Raw genomic sequence first — 22,750 nt, forward strand, 5'->3', positions numbered from 1 at the left:
AGCTATCGCCCGATTTACACTCATATGACCACAGAGGCTAATTTTTTGCTCCGATTTAGTTGATATTTTGCACAGGAAGTAGAGTTAGCATTGTAGCTATGCGTGCAAAATTTGGTTGAAATCGGTTCAGATTTAGATATAGCACCAATATATAGCTTTCGGCCGATTTACACTATATGACCACAGAGGCCAATTTTTCGGTCCGATTTAGTTGACATTTTGCACAGGAAGTAGAGTTAGCATTGTAACTATGCGTGCAAAATTTGGTTGAAATCGGTTCAGATTTAGATATAGCTCCAATATATAGCTTTCGGCCGATTTACACTCATATGACCACAGAGGCCAATTTTTCGGTCCGATTTAGTTGACATTTTGCGCAGGGAGTAGAATTAGCATTGTAGCTATGCGTGCCAAATTTGGTTGAAATCGGTTCAGATTTAGATATATCTCCCATATGTAGCTTTCGCCCGATTTACACTCATATGACAACAGAGGCCAATTTTTAACTACGATTTAGTTGAAATTTTGCACAGGGAGTAGAATTAGCATTGTTGCTACACCCAGAAAAAAGTGACCCCTTCTTTAAGTTAAAATGAACTCTTTGTGAAGAAAGTTGAACTTCGTATAGCGCCAAAGACATTTTTATTTGTTTGAACGATGTGATTTTCGTAGAAATTAGGAACAATGCATTCCATATATTAGTTAACATTTTCCTATATTTATATACCACTATACTACAGAATGAAAAAATTTAACTAATTTGAATTCATATATGGAATGATTGTATTGAAATTTTTTCATTAATTTCGACAAATCTTACACATTTGTGGTAAAACTTTTACTTCATAATTAGAACTGCTTACCTTCGTTTTTAAATACAATTTTATTTATTTCTATAAGCAATTTTATCTTCAATAAAAGACATGTTTTATTTATATATTGAATATATTTATTAAGAATCAACAGCATCGAATCTCTTTGAAATATTAATTTATTATTCCACTATTTCCAATTTCCGTGTGATATTATCAACTGCAAAACGCACTTTTTCTTCTTTTTGTACTTTTCACTTTTAATAAGTTGCTGCCTAACGATTTTGTCCTCCTTTTACAATTTCAATACCTACAAATATAAAAAATCATAAAACATTTTTGTTGCAAAAGTTTAGCGTCACTGAATATTACCTGATAATTGAAGATTCCAAAATGAAGATAAATGAAAGGGTTGTTATTCTGCTGATGTTTTCTTTCTTTATACACTATCACGAACATTGATAGATTTATTTAAAAAACGAAATTTTTTCTCACTAATTTAAAATAACAAATATTTTATATATTTTATTTGTTATTTATTATATTATTTTACCATATTATTTTTTAACAATCTCTCCGTATACCAAAACAACGCGATTCCAACTAAAAAACAACCGACGCGCAAATATATCGATTACACCCACGCGCAACCACATCGATTACGATGACAGGTATCGATTACAGGTAGACAATAGAAATTTAGGAAAATTTCCTATATTCTAACAAGTGTGTTTCCTTAAGTTTTGAAAGGATTGCATACTTCTTAGTACGAATGAACTAAAATATTTTTCTATGCCAAGTGTTGTTCGTATGTATGAAAAACTTTCTATTATAAAGGAAGTCGCAATTATCATTTTATAAGAAATTTTACTAATTTTGAAGAAACTTGGTTTTAGTTCGGTTTTTGTTTATTTTTACGAATGCTTTGTTATCGGTGAATAAAATTTTCTTTTTCAGTAGTAAATTCTTATACCCAGCGAAGAAAATAGTATGAGTAAAATTCCATGCCTTATTCTAGTTAATGAACTATTCCTAACTGCTTACAGTTTAGGATTTTTTTACTGAAACGAGTAAATTTTATTATTTTTCACAAAAATTTACCTTAATGGAAATAAAATGGATAAACTATATTGATGAAAGTTTTTTCCTTTAGTTTCGAAGGCACTTTTTTCTGGGTGTATGCGTGTCAAATTTGGTAGAAATCGGTTCAGATTTAGATATAGCTCCCATACATATGTTTTTCTGATTTCGACAAAAATGGTCAAAATACCAACATTTTCCTTGTAAAATCGCCACTGCTTAGTCGAAAAGTTGTAAAAATGACTCTAATTTTCCTAAACTTCTAATACATATATATCGAGCGATAAATCATAAATAAACTTTTTCGAAGTTTCCTTAAAATTGCTTCAGATTTAAACGTTTCCCATATTTTTTTACTAACATTGTGTTCCACCCTAGTACATTAGCCGACTTAAATTTTGGGTCTATAGATTTTGTAGAAGTCTATCAAATTCTTCCAGATCGAGTGATATTTAAATGTGTGTATTTGGGACAAACCTTTATATATAGCCCCCAACACATTTGACGGATGTGATATGGTATCGAAAATTTAGATCTACTTTAGACTTTCCTTACTTGTTTTTTATAGAATGGTGATGGGGGGTATAATAAATTTGTCATGCTGTTTGTAACACATCGTCTTCCGACTGAAGTATATAATAATATAGTCCCCATATAAACTGTTCTGAGATTTGGGGTCTTGGTAATATTTGTCCGATTTGATTGAAATTGGAAATCTGCAGGTAATTTAGGACCACAAATAGGTTGTGCTTCCAGAAACCGTAACTTTTATCCGATTGGTCTGAAATTGGAAATCTAGAGGTATTTTAGGACTACAAATACGTGTGCCGAATGTGAGGTATAGCGCCCATATAAATCGGTCTCTATTACGAATTATATAATGTCAGGCCTATGCGTATTGTTGGAAAATGTTGTATTATTGGAGTGAATTTTTCAGTACAACATAAAACTCTGAATAGTTTAATTGATGCTCAAATTCAATTCACATTGACAAAAAATCACTTCATATCAATAAGAAGAGTATGATAATTATTTGTACCATTTATATGCTTGAAGCACAATGTGTTAGGTTTATACACTGAAAAAAATATTGTCGTGAGGTCAAAGATTTCATGTCTTTAAAATACGAATACAAATTTTACTTAGCATAGAAGACGCATTTCTCTAAAATAAAGCTATTTTCCTTGTCCAAAAGTCGATAAACTTTTCAATGAAGTCGTATTGTCCTTATAATTAAGTGATTTGACTTAAAAATGGGTATCTTAACATGAAAGAAAAAATTTATAGGCTAAGGTCAACTTGACTTTAATAATTCAGAAAAATTCTTTAAATTTAGTGAAATTGTCTTTAAATTTGTTGTCTTTTTGCATCTTGACTACAAAACAAAAAATCGTTCACATATAGGACATGTTTTTCAAAACTTTATTTTAAAGAAGTTTTTACTTCAAACATAGCATAATTTCTACTGGAAGTCGAGTCCTAATTTGGAAAATAAAGTTGCCTTTAACTCGTTTTTAAAGGACTTTGATAGCATATGAAGAAAAAAATCTGAGTAAGCGAAAAATTAAAATTTGCTTCCTAGAAGCAAGTACACAAAACCTAAATGTAAAAGAAAATTGTGTCTTAAAAGTATCCTTACTTGTATTCTCCGCTTCTTTGGCTCGGAATCAATACCAAATTTTTTAAAGTAAAGACAAAATCTTTGGAACTGAGTATGCTTTTTTTTCAGTGTATGTTACAGAAGCGACGTTCTTTGAGGATGTAGTTTTTTTGCATATGTAAACACTAACATATAGTACAAAAAAATGAAAATACATATATGCGTTGAGTAATTGAAATTTCGAGTTTTGTAAAAGATTCGGTATACTTCCTGGAGACGCAATTCCTGGACAATCCAGGCGAATCTCGACCATCTTGAAAGCCTATATCTACTGTGTCATTTTCTTGATCGAAGAAATTTGAATTGACATTTTTTATGTTCGTTATCTACTGTATCGTTTTTATCTACTGTTATCATTTCAATTAAAAAATTAATGGCATCAATTAATTCCGCGAATAAATGGATGTGCATTAAAATCTCATACATAAAAATACAATAAATGCTTGATATTCTTGTTTTGCAATGATATTAAAAAAATAAAGATCAAAAGTCTTATGCTATGTTCCCACTGACTAGTTTTCCTCATTCGTTTTTTCCAAAACATTTCACAGTTCACACCGAGCTGAGATGTTTTAGTTTGACGGTTGACATGGATACTCGAAATTCCCATTTACTTTAATTTTAAATATACAAATACAAATATACAAATATTAAATATATAAATAAATACCGCGATCGTAAAGGGTAAACATTTTTAAGTTATTTTCACATCCCTATTAAAAGCCTTTGTTTATTCGTTTTTTCTATGAATATTATTTTGATATTTTGATATATATGTATTTTGACAAGAATATGTTCAGTCAGTGTATTCCAAATTATGGGCGTTTACATTATAAAATTGATATGAACCAATTTTTGTATTTACGGACATCGTATTACAAATTTATACCGGATCGGAAGAAATTTGATACCCCTGGAGGCTCAAAAAGTTAAATCTGGAGATCGACCAAATACCAAAAAGTTTTTCTGCGGTGTATTATCCCTTCTCTGTAATGCTGGTGACATTTCTAATGGTATGGTCACACCGGGAAAATATTTGACAGTAATAAAAAGGTATTCGTCACCACAGTCAAACCAGCAAACATATTTAGCTCATATCTGAAGTATGGGAGAGTTTGGTAAAGTATTTTGGTATAATTTTTGACACATTTTTTATCAAATATTTGCCTAGTGTGACCATACCCCATTGTTTCAAAGCTTCTCCGAGTGGTTTCAGAGCAATGTGTAACGTCGTTCGGACCGGCTATAAAAAGGAGGACCTTGGTATTGATGTAAATAAAGAATTGTGCAGCACTTATTGATAAGAGAGAAGTCACCACTTGTGACATCACAATGGACTGAATAGTCTACCTAACACTATACTTAATCTAACCTGTTCTTGAATCAAAGAAAAATATATGTACGTAAACCTTTGGTGTGTAATGTACACACCGTGCCTTCGATTCTCTTATTAGTTGAAATAAACTGGAATGGGTTGCATCAGGGATGGAAAATGCAGTACTATACTAATTTTTCAATACTTTTCACCCTGGTCAGTACCATAGTACCCCCGCGAATTATTTAGTACCTTTTGTGTAGACATTTTTGAACCGATATCAGATTTATGGTACAATAGTTTTGACAAAATATTTTAATGTTTTGAGTCTTATTTGCTAATAATCTTTTACGAATTTGGCAAAACAGACAAGGTCATGCGGGAAGTAAATATCGGTTTTGTAAAAGCCATAGTCAAAAACACGATTTCATTGAATTTCAAGACTGTTTTAGTCGAAAAAAGTATGTGATAAAAAGTTATCGATCGCGTACTAAAATAATGCGAACCATTACATCCACGGTCGAAACTTGAAACAAAAATAATTTACCAAGATTTGGAGGAAATCTTACCAAAAAAATATTATTTTGCAAAAATGTATTTGCCAAAATTTTATTTCTATATAAAATTGTATCAAAATTTTATTTCGATAGAAAATGTTGTCACAATTTTATTTCTTTAGAAAAAATCGTCAAAATTTTATTTTATTAGAAAATTTCATCAAAATTGTAAAGTTTCCAAATATTATTTCTACACTGAAAAAAATATTGACCTAATATGGAACATTATGCAACTTAAATTTTAGGACTCGAAATGATAAGGACAAAATTCTTTATAATAATGACATTTTAATTAAAAGAAAGTTTATAATCCTTGCTCCAAATTTTTTTCATTAAATTTAGGACACAAATCTTGAAATTTTGCGTCCCTCCGTTGAAGTTGTAGATCTTAGAAGTAAGGCAAATATTCCTTGAAATAAAGAAAAACATTCTTAATTTAAAGAAATCGTCTTTAACTCAACTGACATATTGAATTTTTAAATTTAAGATCAAAACGCTTCAAATATAGGCTAAGACTTATTTTAAGGATTTGCATCTTTGAATTTTTTTTTAGCATTAAGAAAACAGTTTTTTTTAGCATTAAGAAAACAGTTTTTACTTTGAAGTACTAGGCATAATTTCGATTTTGAAAGTTGAATTTTTTTGTACATGAATACCTTTATTAATATATCGCAAACAGAGAATAAAAATTCGATGAATGAGATCTGTATCCAATTTTAATTTTATCGATCCTAGATTTAAAGCCAGGGAGGCCAGTAAAAAATGTCTTTATTTTAAAGAAGCAGCATCTTTGGCTCGGAATCAATACCAAAATCCTTAAAGGAAGGTCAAAATCTTTGGATCCAAGTAAACTTTTTTTTGAGTGTACAGAAAATTTTGTTAAAATTTTATTTCTATAGAAAATTTTGTCAAAACTTTATTTCTTTAGAAAATTTTGTAAAAATTTTATTTTATTAGAACATTTCGTCGAAATTTTATTTCATTAGAAAATGTTGTCAACATTTTATTGCTGTAAAAAATTTTGTCAAAATTTTATTGCTATATTTTATTTCTTTAGAAAATGTTGTCAAAATTTTATTGCTATAAAAAATTTTGTCAAAATTTTATTGCTATAAAAATGTTGCCAACATTTTATTTCTACAGAATATTTGTCAAAATTTTATTTCTATAGAAAATTTTGTCAAAAATTTATTTCTATAAAAAATTTTGTCAAATTTTTATTTCATTAGAAAATTTTGTCAAAATTTTATTTTATTAGAAAATTTCATAAAAAATTTTGAAGTTTTGTCATAATTTTTTTTACAGAAAATTTTTTTAAAATTTTATTTCTATAGAAAATTTTGTCAAAATTTTATTTCTTTATAAAATTTTGCCAAAATTTTATTTCTTTATAAAATTTTGCCAAAATTTTATTTCTTTATAAAATTTTGTCAAAATTTTATTTCTTTAGAAAATTTTGTCAAAATTTTATTTCTTTAGAAAATTTTGTCAAAATTGTATTTCTATAGAGAATTTTGTCAAAATTTTTTTCTATAAAAATTTTGTCAAAATTTTATTTCTACAGAATATTTGTCAAAATTTTATTTCTATCGAAAATTTTGTCGAAATTTTATTTCTATAGAAAATTTGGTCAAAATTTTATTTCTTTAGAAAATTTCGTCAAAAGTTTATTTTATTAGAAAATTTCATCAAAATTGTGAGGTTTTGTCAAAATATTTTTCTACAGAAATTTTTGTTAAAATTTTATTTCTATAGAAAATTTTGTCAAAATATTATTTCTTTAGAAAATTTCGTCAAAATTGTATTTCTATAGAGAATTTTGTCAAAATTTTATTTCTTTATTTATAGAAATAAAATTTTGTCAAAATTTTATTTCTATAGAAAAATTTGTCAAAATTTTATTTCTATAGAAAATTTTGTCAAATTTTTATTTCTTTATAAAATTTCGTCAAAGTTTTATTTTATTAGAAAATTTCATCAAAATTGTAGTTTTCAAAATTTTATTTCTACAGAAAATTTCGTCAAAATTGTATTTCTATAGAAAATTTTGTCAAAATTTTATTTCTTAAGTAAATTTCGTCAAAATTTTATTTCTTTAGAAAATTTCGTCAAAATTGTATTTCTATAGAGAATTTTGTCAAAATTTTATTTCTATAAAAAAATTTTGTCAAAATTTTATTTCTATAGAAAATTTTGTCAAAATTTTATTTTTATTTATCTACAGAAAATTTATGAAGAACTATGAATTACAACTGTGGAAATCGTGATTACAATACTACGATAGCCTTTGTAAGTGGATATAAAACTAAAAAAAATATATATATTAAATGTGAGGAGTTGACAAACAAAATTTTATTTGCTTTAAAATTCAGTATAAAGCAGCTCTTGACAATAATCTTGGAATGGATTTTTTTTTTAAATTTAGTGAAAAGTACTTTTTTGCTCAAAAAAATACCTTTTTTGTACTTTCTTAAAAATTGTGTTTTCCATCCCTGGGTTGCATGCAACATTTATGACACACAGATAAAAATGAAATGTTGCTTGGAAATTTGAATTGCGAATTGCGTCATACATTTGTCTAAAAGACAAAAACAATAGAAGAGTATTTGCTTAAAAGAGACCAATATTGTTTTGCTTTTGAAATTCCTCAATAATCGCCGGTATGTTTTGAGTTGACAATCAATTTATATGTGAGTTGGAGAGGAACTTTCTTAAGTGTAGTGTAGCCATTTAGCATTTTTGCGGTAAAATTTAGCATTTATTATTTTTTGTATTTATATTTTTCATAAAAAAACAAAATATTTTTAAGCTTTTTGCAATTATTAATTTATAAGTTTTTAGAATTATTGTATCCACAAAATTTCAAATATTTTAGAACTTTTTTAAAAAGCAGATTTTTTAGAAGCGTGTTGAAGAGTTTTTATATAAAAACAAAATGAAGAAAACAAAAATGAAAAAATAAGCCCTCATTTCATTAAAATAATAGTTTTTAGACTTATCAATATTTTTGACATTTTAATATTTTTTTTTTCTTTTTAGCATTTTTTGACACACTTTTTTAGATCTGTTCCGAATTTATTTTTGATATAAATAAAATTTCAATATTCCCTATGGAAATTAGAATACTTTAAATATATGATTTTATTTAAATATTTTGTTATATTATTTTTTATTATATATTTATATAATAAAAAAAATAGCACTGTACAAGCAATAAAATAAACATTCTCTCTACATATGTAGCTGAAAGACGACATTATTACTATACATAAAATGCCGGTTCTTTTGGATTTAAAGAGTGCAAAAGGATTCCCACCAAAATTCTCTTTGATAAAAGTGTACAGTTGAAGAGTCATCACAATGTCAATTAAAAGAGAAATCTTTGGGAAATGTCTGTTTTTAATACAATTGTATGACGCAATATTTGCCATAAATTTCATAGCAACATTTCGTCTATAGGTGATTGAGGCCCGCGGCTTGAATGTTGCAAACTCATACATATGTAGGTATGTACATTTTATAACCTGGCAAAGATTTTTTATCGAATGGATTGATGGAATAAATTGTTGACACATTTATTTAATACTACGTCCCCACTATACTCGAAATCTCGCTTTATTGAGACTTTCAAATCGCCTTTCCATATAAAAGCGAGCTTTCAAATATCAAAAAAGAGATTTAGAGCATACACTTAAAAAAAGTGAAACCATCTGGAAAGTATTTTTTAACTTAAATATCCCACATGCCAATCTATTCGAGGACATCGAAAACATGCCCCTACCGGCAGGAACCAAGCGTTCGGTTATTAATTATCTGTGTGGGCGCCAGTCATATGTGGGATTTAAATACAGGAAGTCAAGACGCCATAGAGTTCCCCAAGATGGGGTGATATCTCCAGTTTAGCCTCTTGATATTCTCTATTTTACCCACTCCTGACGGCGTCGAGATAGTATCATACGCAGAAGACTACAATCATGGCATTCGGGTCCAATTTTGATGACATCTGGGATCGATAAAACATTTACCTTGCTGATCTTACCAGTTATTTCACTGCTAGAAAAGTGAGGATATCCGCCAAACTCAACCACACCATTCACTACATACGCAGCAGAAATACGCAAGCAGCTGAATATTACAGCCTGGCTATTAGTTTCGATGGCGACTAGAAATTAGCCCAAGATTCTCGTGGTCACATTGGTCACTTTTCAAGTCGCCTGTCCATGCCACTGCAAATTGTGATAAGCTCCGCCGTAGAAACAAGGTCCTCAAGTCTCCTGCCGACAGCACTTGCGGTGCGGACAATGGTACCTTCTTAACTACCTATAACGCAATTGGGCCACATGACAGTTGTCTTCTTTTCGCTTGCCCAGCTAAATCTACCCGACTCACCACCAGATCAGCAACAACAAACGCCGAAATAAGATAAATTTAGAGTAAATGGGAAGTTAGAGTTTCCATGGCAACCGTCAAACTAAAACATCTCAACTCGGTGTGAACGGTGAAATGTTTCGGAAAAACGAGTCAGAGCGAACTATCGGTATCACTAAAAGACTATAAAGCTAAACACCTTTAAAAGGTACATATTGACTTAATTTTTTTAAGTTTTGTTTATATATAGAAAGATTACATCTTTCTGAAAGAGATTTTTGTGAAATATATTCCTATAAGAAAGAAATTTCTTATATAAATGAATGTGTTTATAAGAATATATTTTTCTTATATGCAATAAGAAAAAATGCATATGAGAAAAAAATGCGGGATTTCTTATAACTGTTTAGGGGTGCCAGATTATGGTTGCCGAAATTCGGGACATTGCGAGTAAATTTTGCGATTTGCGAGACAAGCAAAAACAATCAACTTGTCCAAAGATATTTTCTCATATTTTATTACTTGATAAATTTGTATAAACGCCATGTCATCTGCAGACTTTGGAATTCCTAAATATTTTGAAGCCTCTGAAACTATCTCCCATGATTTTATATCAAAAGTAAACATTTTTGGTAAATTTTGTTTTTTTTTTTTTTTTAACGGAAAACTAAACTCATAGTTACTGGTATATAACTTTCGGTTTTGGCAAACAAACTTAAGCTCTGAGATGACAATCGCTGCTTCTTTTGTAGTGCCTTTCAATACTGGGAATTTGGATATCGCTATGGACATGGTTTGGGTATATTTCGCATCAGAGTTGGGGAGTGTTATAGTGTCACTAAAGAGTCTATGGTAGTGATACGGATAAAATCGAACTGTGAAATGTTGGCAGGGAGTATAGATTTGACTTATAATTTGTAAAAATGCATTTCGCAGAAAAACGTGAATTTGAATTATGTAAGGACTACATGTAAGTCTAAATACGATCAAAATATATATGGGAGCTATATCTAAATCTGAACCAATTTGTATAATATTTATGCAGGTATGATTGATACCACAGAAGGTTAACTTGTGCAAAATTCGAGTACGATCAGTTAATAAATGAGGCCTCTATGGTCAAAAATAAGGTTATTAGGGGCAAATTTTTCGAAATCGGGCGATACATATATATGTGAGCACATACAGTTAGTGCTACAGAAGATTACATTTAGCCAACTTTGAGTATGATCGGTTGATAAATAAGGGTTTTACTTACGGTCAAATTTGGGAAAATCGGGGGATACATATATATGTGAGCTATATCTAAATCTGAACCGATTTCAATGATTGTTTGTACATATTGTTAGTACTATAGAATATTATAGTAAGCCAAGTTTGAGTAAGACCGCTTAATAAATAAGGTTTTTATGGCCAAATTTGGGAAAATCGGGGGAAACATATATATGGAAGCTATATCTAAATCTGAACTGATTTCGATGAAGTTATGCAGACTTGAAGGGTGATAAAAAAGATTACTTTGTGTCAAATTTGATGATAAACGGTTACTAAAAAATGTAAAAGGTGACCCGATTTATCGAAATCGGGCGATGCAGATATAGAGCTATATATAAATTTGATCCAAATTCAATAGCGTTCGTCCTTGTGCCCAAAAAACACCCTGTACCAAATTTCATCAAAATCGGTTAATAATTGCGACCGGAATCCTGTGAACAACAAATACATGGACAGGCGGACACCAAGCGCTAGATCGACTCAGGAGGTGATTCTGAGTCGATCGGTATATATTTTGTGGGGTCTAAAATCAATATTTCTGGTAGGCACATTTTTTGGCAGATCAAAGTTATTGTACTATGTGGTTTAGGCATAGACCTTATAATACATAGATGATCCACTATTCTCTTTAAAAAAATGTGTCAGTTCCAAAAATTAATTTTCTGACATTTCGTTTTGATTTTTTGATGCCTAAACCATAGACCTTATAATACATAGATGAGCCATGGGTTTCAAACTATGTTTGACAGTTCCGAAGATTAACCCCCATATTCATAAAAGTTAAAGTAAACTTTAATACTACTATTACCATACGAATTCCTTCCATAAACTGTCAGTAAGTTATTATGAATATGGGCCTAAGAATAAACGAGAAAAATAAGAGCACGCTTACAATCTCTTTCGTTTTCCTTTTTGTAGTTTGTCAATTTTACACAAAATTAGAACGTTTATGATGTAACAGAGGATTTATAAGTAAATTAATATATTAAAAGTTCATACTCGAACAAAAAATTGTGACCAAAACCGCGAAAATACGAAATTTAATTTTGAGCAGCATTGCTCTTTACGAACAACACAAAAGCAAATGCGCGAAAATTAATGTTTGGGACTGACTCTTTACGAAAAAATCAAAACGAAATGTCAGAAAATTAATTTTTGGAACTGACACATTTTTTTAAAGAGAATAATGGATCATCTATGTATTATAAGGTCTATGGGTTTAGGGTATAAAAAACATGGAAATCCAAAACCAAAAATATTTTAATTTTAATCAGTTTTCTTTTCTAAGAAATGGAAAAAAATTAAAACATATGCCTTGAGTAATTGAAATTTTGTGAATGATTCGGGACACTTCCTGGAGGCGAATCCCGTCCATCTGGAACTATTATATTATCGCCATAGCCATTTATTTGCAGTTACTTTTCTTATATAATTTATTTTAAAGAAAATAAACTTTCAATTGTTGCTTTGGATCCTTTCGCATCAAGTTCGATCTGATTTTACAGATTTATTTTCGATTTGAGCGGCTAAACTAGAACTTAATACTCACCTTTACAGTGAGCAATTTCGTTTCTTTTCTGAGGAACGAAATTTTAGAAAAACGAAGTTTTCTTTTGACGCTACAAAGTTTTATTTAAAGGCAAATAAAAAAGAATGGAAAAAATCGTTGCCACGCTTTTTATAAATTCGAGTTTAGTTGCTCTTAAAGAAAATACTTTCTAACAAAGGGGAATTTCGTTTGTCTAAAATTTCGTTCCGGAGGAAAGTGTTTTTCCTTTGGGTGTACAACCCAATCATCGCTTGACAATAATGCGTATGATGAATATTTAAGTAAAATTTGACTTTTTCGGGATTTACTTTATTTTTAACATTGTGGTCGACTATTTGCTGTTTAGTAAATTATTCATTTATGGGTACCAACCAATTTTCTTCGATAAGGCCGGTATGCACCTCTAGCGAAAAATTTCATTCCCATAAGAAAAGCATTGCTATTTATGCTAACGAAATTTTCGGTAGCGTTCAATTTCGTAAGCTGGTACGCACCTCTAATGAAAATAACAGGGTTGTCAAAAGCATATTTTGGCAGCAAACATTTAATTTATGTGCATAAAAGTTTTAAAAGGTCTGTAAATAATAAACAATTTATTTGAGGAATATTTGGAACATATATTAAAAATTTTTAAAAGCGATTAGCTGGTTAAAATTTGTGTACACAGCCCTGTTTTTTTGTTGTAGACTTAAATAAATTTTTGCTACCGAAAATTTCGCTAAAGGTGCATACCGGCCTATAGGTCGAACATTTTTGTTTTTTAGTACCTTCCCCATTTACTATGATAACACTAGTTTACAAAAAAAAATAATTGCATGTACACTGGATGGGAGGCAACTTTTCTTATGTCTTTTGATCTGCTGAATTCGAAAAAATTTGGAACAGTTTTTGAGATGTACCGTTATTTTTAGTTTTTCGCTCTTTTTTTCAGTAAACAAATTATATCTCGAGTTAGAAATGTCCGATCATATCGTTGTTGGTGCTTAAATGAAAGGTATTAAGATGACGAATAATCGTTTATATTTGGATCTGTGATAAGTTAAGTGGTAATATCGATACGAAAAGGTCAAATTCTAAAAAAAATCGTATCTTACAATGGACCTATTCCGCCAGGAAAGAATATTTTTAAACATTTTTTTCGAATTCAGCAGATCAAAATACATAAGAAACGTCGACTCTCATCAAGTGTACATTTTCAGTGAAAACTATTGTAATTTATTGTGGTTTTTAATTTTTTATAAATAAATAAAAATTTTCTCTGGGTGTATCGCAAATACAAACAACATGTGCTCATTTTGACAATTGCATTTTAAATACCAACAAATTCACGTTGTTAAGATATTTTAAAGAGAATTCTCACGTGAGAAGAGAATCTATTCAGAATTTCACACAAACACCAATATTGGTTTCACGCATTTATACGAATTTTAAGAACATGAAACGTGTTTCATTAAAGAACACTAGAATTTTCGTACACAAGATTTACGAATAATTATTTTATCTTAATATCTTCAATATGTTAAATTTAAAGTATGTTTTATAGCTTCAACTTCAAACATTTCTTCAGAAACTCTCGTTAATTAACACATTTTAGATACAAAAAACGCGACACGTAAACCATACCAGATACCAACGTTAACAAAGAGACGTACATGGACAAACTGAAGTTCACGATAAAAAAGCATAAAAATGTGAAAACATTAGCGACCAAATAAACTACCCATATTCTCTTATGGTAAAAATTGCAAGTGTGGTCACAGAGAAAAAATAAGTATACAGTGTTGCCATCACATGGTAGTTTTCCCAAAATTGAGGATATTTTTTCGTGTTTGGTGACGAAAGTTTTATGTTGGTGACTAGGTCATTTGATGGTGGAATTTCCATAAATTTGGAGATTTTTTAGAAATCGGTTCGGTATAAAAACACAGCAAATCGTCAAAATTAAAAAAAAGAAAATTTCGCTCTTTGTTCCACGGTATAAAATAGGGTGCGAATGGAACATTTGGGCTATAAATTTTATTACTTAAGTAATTAGAAGAACATTTTAGTTTATAAATACTAAATTTTTCCAATTTTCAAATTATTACTGATTTTCTATAGCAGAACCTTATTTTTTGTCATAAACACTTGTTAAAAATGTATTGTGGATTTTGTGAGGATGTGTTTATTTAAATTGGGGATTTTTGGGAATGAAAGCATCCCAATTTGAGGACAAGAGGCGGCAAAATACTGGCAACACTGTAAGTATGTACGAATTCTATCTACAGGTTTCTCTTTACAGCATTGCCAAATTAAACATTTTTATCATCTTGTTATGGAACTTTCCTCGTTACCGTTATATATGGCCCTGTATTCCTTTCCTTTCAGCTTAGTATCAAAATGTAAATTTATCTAATCGAAGGAAAGGTCTCGGTTTAATTATATTGTGTAAACACAGCCAAACCAGTTTTCGGTAGGGGAATATATTTGCGTACGCGTACAGTGGTAAAAACCAGAAAGATTTATTTGGTGGTACTCAAACTAAACCACTTCGGCTGCTATACACGCATGCCAAAATTGTTTCCGGAAGAACCGTAAATGGATGTAGGGTTTCACATTTAATGTCTTCAATTGACTCACAAAGGTGAGTATTAAGTTCGAGTTTAACCGCTAATTTTTCACTAAAGTGAAAACTAAATCAGTAAAAAAGTCATAAAATTATACATATTTGTTGCAGATTTTATTATAACTTGATGGGGAATATCCAAAGAAAATTTTCACAAAGTTTGTATTCCCTAAAATTGATTATTAAAGAAAAGTAATCGTGAAAAATGATGATGAATGAAAAAATGATTTTAGCGGCTAAACTTAAGGGTTTCCCAGAGCGGCCGTGGAATTGTATTGGTTCTATTTTAAGGTGCACGGATGAAAAAGACTGTTTTTCATATGTTTGGCTATAAACATTATATGCTTGGAACAGAAATTTTTAAACACAATATTTTTGAGTGCAAGCATATAATGTTCATAAACTAGCATAACATGTTTGGGACATATATGTTAATATGTTAGAACATATTATGTTTGGGACATAAAATGTTTGTAAATATAATATGCTTGGATGCAAACATATATTTATTTAGAAATAGCCTATAAACATATATGTGTTTAGTAGCTTGGAGCGCTATTTAACAGGGAGCGATATTGAATTAAGTTGGTGGTTGTTGCTTGTTATTACAAAATTAACATTTTATTTTTCCTTGGGCAATTGATCAGCTACTTCTTTGATCCTTACAAACTGTGTGGTCCGCTGTTCGAATCCCCGTCCGGCAAAAGGTAAAATTAAAATAAAAAAAATCATACAATTGAATAATTTCTTCTACAATGTTTGTATTACAGAAAAAGGTGCTAAGAACTAAAAAATCTCGTGGAAGTGAGAAAGATGTGGGGGAATATACAATTGGGCAGAAACAAAATTTTGAGCATTCAGGTCGAAAACCTATGTTGTTAGCACCTATATTACCTGTTTATTTTCATAATTCATTATGATTGTAAATATATAAATAAATAAATAAAATTTTGAGCACAATATTGTTTGGGAGAATTTTTTTAAGCATATAATATTTTTGGGTGCAAAATGCTTCCAAACATAATATATGTTCACATAATAACATATTGTTTTTTGGAAGACAACATTATTGAATTTGGATGCAAAAATACAAAGTGTTTGGAACTTAGACTACCCAAGCATATATTGTTTAGACCAATATGCTTTCAAACATATTATATATTGGAAGAGATCAAACATATAAATGTTTGGGCAATACCCAAAAATGTATATGCTTGAAGCAAAATATGTTTGGGAGTATATGTTACAGAAGCGATTTTTTGTGAGCGTGTGGGTACTAAGTTCGACTTTAGCCGTTAAAATCAAAATTAAATTTGAAATACAGAATAAAATTATATATTTTTGTTGCAAATTTTATTATAACTTGATGGGGAATGATCCAGCGTAAAAATTGAAAATTTTCGTTTAAATGGATTATTAAAGAAAAGTAACCGTGAAAAATGGCTAATTTAGCGCGATAATGCCAACTTAATACAGGCCATTAAGGTAGGTACGAGTTAAGCCGCTAAAATCAAAAATAAATCTGTAAAACCATAATAAAATTATATCTTCTTGTTGCAAATTTTATTATAACTAGTTGGGAAATGATCCAATTTGAAATCTTTATTTATTTTGAAATGAATTATTAAAGAAAAGTAACTGTGCAAAATGGCCAATTTAGCGTGATAATGCCAGCTTAATACTGTTTTACCCTGTCATCGTTTCAAAGTTCGATTTCATCTCCATCTCAACCAAGGACTCTATAAGAATCGTCAGCTCTGATGGGGAAATGTAAAAAAATGTTAAAACTATTTTTCCATCACTAATTTAGAAGAGCCATTTTGATAGCAGGTGAAACGCCAAGAGTAAATAGCTTTCTATAAATTATATGAAAAAACTAAACATCAGCTCTAAAAAAATGTTATTACGCTTAAAATTGAGAAAGACGTGTTGGTGACAATTTTTCGAAATTCAAAATGGAATGAAGTGATATTTTTCCAAACATACAGCCTCATTTAAGCCTAGTACTAAGATCACGTTTTCGCACGAAAAACTGTTATACTCCATATAAAAAACGTTAGCGCGGAATAAATGCGAAATCTTTGTTTTGAGCATTTTCAAACACATATTTATAAAACCCTGGATTTTTGGCACGAAAAAATAGGCAGGTATATTATTTCGCATAAATAAGTTAACATCCCTGGGCTTGAAACCCTATTTACGGAGATAAATGAAGATATTCGTTTTTCGCAAAAACGAACTTAGTACCAGGCATTAAGGATAAAAACATTGACTTCCCGACGCCGACACGTCAGCAGCACTAGGAAAACAAAAATACCTCTTGTGAATAGGGTATAGGGACATTGGTAATGTGGAACACCGTTCGAACTTAGCTATAAATAGGAGGTTCATTGTCATTGAGTTAAATATAGTAACAGCCTTTTCTCGAATGAAAATCCCTTTCCTTGTTTTTTATCTCTTTTTTTTGAGTAAATAATTCGAATACTGATCTAAACGTTCCATTATATGTATGATATGGCAATACTATGTATAGCACTTCATAGTTGTAAGCCTACAGTACTTGATAGTGCAACCCTGACTTTATTTTCATTTTAATCTTTTTCACTTTCCAACACTATTTCTTTGCCGCACGTGTGTTTATTTTTGATGCAGACAAAATTTTGAGTACTTTTTAATTTTTACTTAAATAAAATCCAAAACAAAATATGTCGGACAAGTAAGTAACATTGATATAGATAAATACATATCCTCTTCAACTCAATTTCGCCATAGATATGCTGTTCCCAATAAACTGCCTGGTAAAACCGTATCGGTTTTGGCCCACCGTAAAAGACGCATTCTTCAAGACAAGGCTACCTTGGAACAAAAGAAAAAATTGAAAACTGAGCGTGTGGCAAAAGTCAAACAACATCATAAATTCCGTAGAGCTGAATCTTTTGTTATGAATTACATCAAAGCTGAACGTACTGCAAATCGCATAAAGCATACCCTACGTAAGACAAATATCTGTGACACTAAGGACTCCACAAAAGTTAACCAAAAACTACTTCTGGTTATGCGACACGCTGGTAAGAAGATCTTCGATGAAACCACCAACAAAATCATGAAAACCCTACATTTGAACAATCGTCATAATGCCGTCTTCTTGGAGAATACCAAGGAGAACCAAATTCTATTGAAAGTAGTGGAACCTTTTGTGGTCTATGGTTATCCAAATATAGCAACAATACGTGAATTAATATTCAAAAAGGGTTTTGCACGCATCGATGGCAAGAAAACACCGATTCAATCCAACACCATGATCGAGGAGCAATTGGGTGATAAGGGTATAATATGTTTGGAAGATATCATACATGAGATATTTACAGTTGGTCCCAATTTCCAAGAAGTTCAAAAGTTTTTGTGTTCATTTCTGGTAAGTTGGCTTCTGTAATTTAGGAAAACTATTAAAATAATATGTATAATACAAAGAAATTGAAAAACCAAGTTGCCTTGTGAGTGTAGTCTGTTACCTTATATAAAAGTTTTCAAGAAATTGAGGCTAATAGTTTGGAATAGGTCGAATTAGTCCCAAAGATAGGAAATAATATTTTGGGAACTAGATTTTTGTGGAAAGTTTAAAAAATTACATGAAATACACATTTCTTTGAATTTATTTTATGGAAATTTTTTCTACTCAATTTCTTCCTTCCTTACATTACCGATGTTGTCTTAAACCTATTTAACTCAATTTATCCGACCGTGTGAAAAATAACTAAGGTTGTTCCGATTCCTAAGGCCAATGCTGTATGTGGATTTGAAGACTTGAGGCCTATATCGATAATTTCTACCTTGTCTAAAGTATGCGAGTACTAGGTTAAGGAACAATTTCTCTTACATATTAATCAGAGGATCTGTGGAAATCAATATGGATTTCGTAAGAGACATAGTACGGTGTTTTTGCTTTTACAGCTGACGGATTTTTTTTCTCTCGTCTCACTTGATTTGAGTAAACCTTTTATTTTGATCTGTGTCACTACATCATCGATCATCCTATATGTTGGAACGATCACAGTTTGTAGATATGAACAGCAAGACTTCCCGTACTTATTCATTAGCTTGCGCCTAATGAACAGCTTAGTTGTTTGGGAGTATTGATGGACAATTTCTTTTGTTTTGTCCCCCACATTGATGCGATGCATTATAGAGTATATGCAATTCCATTTTTTTCCACCGATATGTACGGTGGAATGTATTTAGCCTCTATACCTAACGCGTCCTAGCTATCGCGCAGTAGGCCCACAGAAATTGTAGATTTTTTATTTTTTATTAGATTGGTAGAATTCTTGATGTTTTAGTAGCTTTTGCAAATTATTCTTCTGCAACTAAGAGATACTTCACAAATTTTCTATAGAAATAAATTTTTGAAAAAATTTTTCACAGCAATAAAATTTTAAATAGATTGCAAAAAATGAGTTAACAAAAAAAAATTGAACATTTTGACAAAATTTTCTATCAAAATAAAATTTTGACAGAATTTTCTATAGAAATAAAATGTTGACAAAATTTTCTATAGAAATAAACTTTAACAAATTTTCTATAGAAATAAAATTTTGACAAAATTTTCTATAGAAATACAATTTTGACAAGATTTTTTATAGAAATGTAGTTTAGTCAATGCGTGGTTTTAAGCTGAAATCAAAAACAACAACAATGATTAAAGGGAAAAAATCAACAATAACAAAACAAAACGAATGAGAAAAAGAGGAAGCACGCTCAAAATAAACCCAGCCAACTGCACTCAAATCGATTATTTGACGGTGGCAAAGGAAAAGAGATATGTTTGTACGAATTTATTTCGGCATAAGCCGGCTCTTATGTAAAACCTTTTTTCGGAAGGTTCAAGTGTGGTTCACTGTTGGGTTTAGTGAACTGCCTGAATTTATTCTGATAATTGGTTGATAGTTTTGCTGCAAGTAGAGGATGCTGATGAGGAATGTGATAATTCCGAAACGTGCGTCCATCCAACCATCTTTCAGTCTATAGGGCTTTGCCCAAATAAATTTGACAAACATTCTTTTCCTCTGTTGGTTAAGCTACACTTGTAGTTTAGTCAATGCGTGGTTTCAAGCTGAAATCAAAAACAACAAAAATGATTAAAAGAAAAAAAACCAACAATAACAAAAAAAAATTCTGACAAAATTTTGGATAGAAATAAAATTTTGACGAATTTTTTTATAGAAATAAAATTTTGACAAAATTTCATATAGAAATAAAACTTTGACAAAATTTTTTTAAAAATAAAATTTTGACAAAATTTTCTATGAAAATAAAATTTTGACAAAATTTTCTATAGAAATAAAATTTTGACCGTATTTCATATAGAAATAAAATTTTGACAAAATTTTCAATAAAAATACAATTTTGACAAAATTTTGTATGGAAATAAAATAAAATTTTAATAAAAGTTTTTATAGAAATAAAATTTTGACAAAATTTTTTATAGAAATAAAATTTTAACAAAATTTTCTGTAGAAATAAAATTTTTGTCTTTGACAAAATAGCATTGTTTCCGTTTAGTTCGTGGTGTCTCATAGGTTGATCAAACCCATTTCCCATATTAAACGATTCTGATGTCAAGACCACACAAACATGCTTCGATCGATTGATTCCAATTTCTTGATCTTACGGTGATCAATAGACAAATTTTTCGGAGAATATTAATTTAGATAAAGGATTAAATTAGGTACGACACCAGGCAGGTCTGAATGGAATTTATAGATGAAGATAGGAGAATGAACCGGTGAAACCTCCAGAATCTCTTATTCTTATTCTTGAAAGCCAAAATAAGATTTTTAAGGAAAAGTTAACGATTAAGGAAATGTTAAAAAATTGTATTTCATTGCCAATTTCATAGAAAGGCAAACACCCTACATTAGCTTGAGAAGCTTACAAAACATCCCCACTACCACCATCCACATATCAGAATATATTGATTCTTAAATCGAATTTATAAGGGAAAATATAGGAGCTGAACCATTGAAACGTACAGAATTTTTTAATACAAAGTGGAAATTTTATGGATGTGAATATTAAATGCCATAGAACATTTCATTTTATTGCCAATTTCATTGAAAGGCAAGGACCCTACATTAGCTAGAAAATAAAATAAAAAGAAATAAAACTTTGACAAAATTTTTTTAAAAATAAAATTTTGACAAAATTTTCTATGAAAATAAAATTTTGACCAAATTTTCTATAGAAATAAAATGTTGACCGTATTTCATATAGAAATAAAATTTTGACAAAATTTTCAATAAAAATACAATTTTGACAAAATTTTGTATGGAAATAAAATAAAATTTTAATAAAATTTTTTATAGAAATAAAATTTTGACAAAATTTTTTATAGAAATAAAATTTTAACAAAATTTTCTGTAGAAATAAAATTTTTGTCTTTGACAAAATAGCATTGTTTCCGTTTAGTTCGTGGTGTATCATAGGTTGATCAAACCCATTTTCCATATTAAACGATTCTGATGTCAAGACCACACAAACATGCTTCAATCGATTGATTCCAATTTCTTGATCTTACAGATCTTGATCTTACAGAATTTTTTAATGCAAAGTGGAAATTTTATGGATGTGAATATTAAATGCCATAGAACATTTCATTTTATTGCCAATTTCATTGAAAGGCAAAGACCCTACATTAGCTAGAAAACCATAAAAATATTCTTGTAATGTAATGTTTATGGAACTTCGATTAACTGTAGCCTCACTTTTTCCATTTTTTAAATAACATTTACATTAATGTTGTATTTTCTATTTTCTTTCTTTTAGTTATCAAGTCCTCGTGATGGTTGGCAAAAGAAGGTTTCAGTTTCCTATAAACGTGGTGGTGAATATGGTGATCGCGCAGAGGGTATCAATGAGTTGATATCACGTTGTATATAAAACAACAATAAGTTTTATTTTTTAATGGCTTTGATTTTTTAAATAAATATAGATGTTAAGTAAATCTGTGTAAAAATATCTCCTAGTATTCAAATTTCTAAATATAAAAGAAAAGTTTTTTGAATGAAGAATTAGTTGCTTTGCTTATTTGTAATAATAGAAATCAATTGAAAACAAAAAACTATTTATAAGGCTCAGGTTCAGTTCATGGGACGCTTCATAGGGCATTTGATATTGGCGGTCATGCCGCCTTCGAATTCGTCGTCGCCACTCATCAAAAGCTCTCATTGCCATATGATATTGGAAACTATTTAATGGAAAACTTGCTTATATTTCTGATGATGAAAGTGTTTTTCTGCAGCATTAAAATAGCTATATTGAAAGCGTTTTTCAGATATGATCAAACGATGTAGTTTTCGAGAAATAAACTTCAAATGGTCTACGTAGTAGTACTCAGGGAGCCGCCGAGTTTCGATAAAACACCAAACAATTTTCAGCGGTTTCTAAGCGGTTTCACGGTAATGTGATGCGCCATTTTGTACACGGCTATAAAAAGTAGGTCCCTTGTCAAACATGGAATCGGGCAGCACTCA

The 22,750-nt window shown here is 29.9% G+C and overlaps 2 protein-coding genes across 5 annotated transcripts in view; one reads left to right on the forward strand and one right to left on the reverse strand.

The window, feature by feature from the left end:
• Nucleotides 1-14,262, reverse strand: part of JhI-21 (Juvenile hormone Inducible-21) — a 53,911-nt gene extending 39,649 nt beyond the window's left edge. The window contains exon 1 of one of the 4 annotated variants that reach the window (XM_075296436.1): nt 14,240-14,262. The gene's annotated coding sequence lies outside the window, so the exon portion shown is untranslated. The other 3 variants (XM_075296437.1, XM_075296434.1, XM_075296435.1) reach the window with 3 other exon arrangements.
• A 3,538-nt stretch (nt 14,263-17,800) lies between these two features.
• RpL7-like (Ribosomal protein L7-like) lies at nt 17,801-22,288 on the forward strand. Its single transcript, XM_075296442.1, has 3 exons — nt 17,801-17,937; nt 17,994-18,636; nt 22,044-22,288. The coding sequence occupies exons 1-3, from the start codon at nt 17,927-17,929 to the stop codon at nt 22,155-22,157; spliced, it is 768 nt and encodes a 255-aa protein (XP_075152557.1). The 5' UTR covers nt 17,801-17,926; the 3' UTR covers nt 22,158-22,288.
• Nucleotides 22,289-22,750: the final 462 nt, after the last annotated feature.

Source organism: Haematobia irritans, chromosome 2 (assembly GCF_050003625.1).
Source record: "Haematobia irritans isolate KBUSLIRL chromosome 2, ASM5000362v1, whole genome shotgun sequence".
NCBI classification, from domain to species: Eukaryota; Metazoa; Arthropoda; class Insecta; order Diptera; family Muscidae; genus Haematobia; species Haematobia irritans.

Excerpts from the sequence above, each read along its gene's own strand:
- RpL7-like (XM_075296442.1), top strand. Across the intron at positions 18,637-22,043 it reads AGTTTTTGTGTTCATTTCTG|TTATCAAGTCCTCGTGATGG; the intron begins GTAAGTTGGCTT and ends TCTTTCTTTTAG.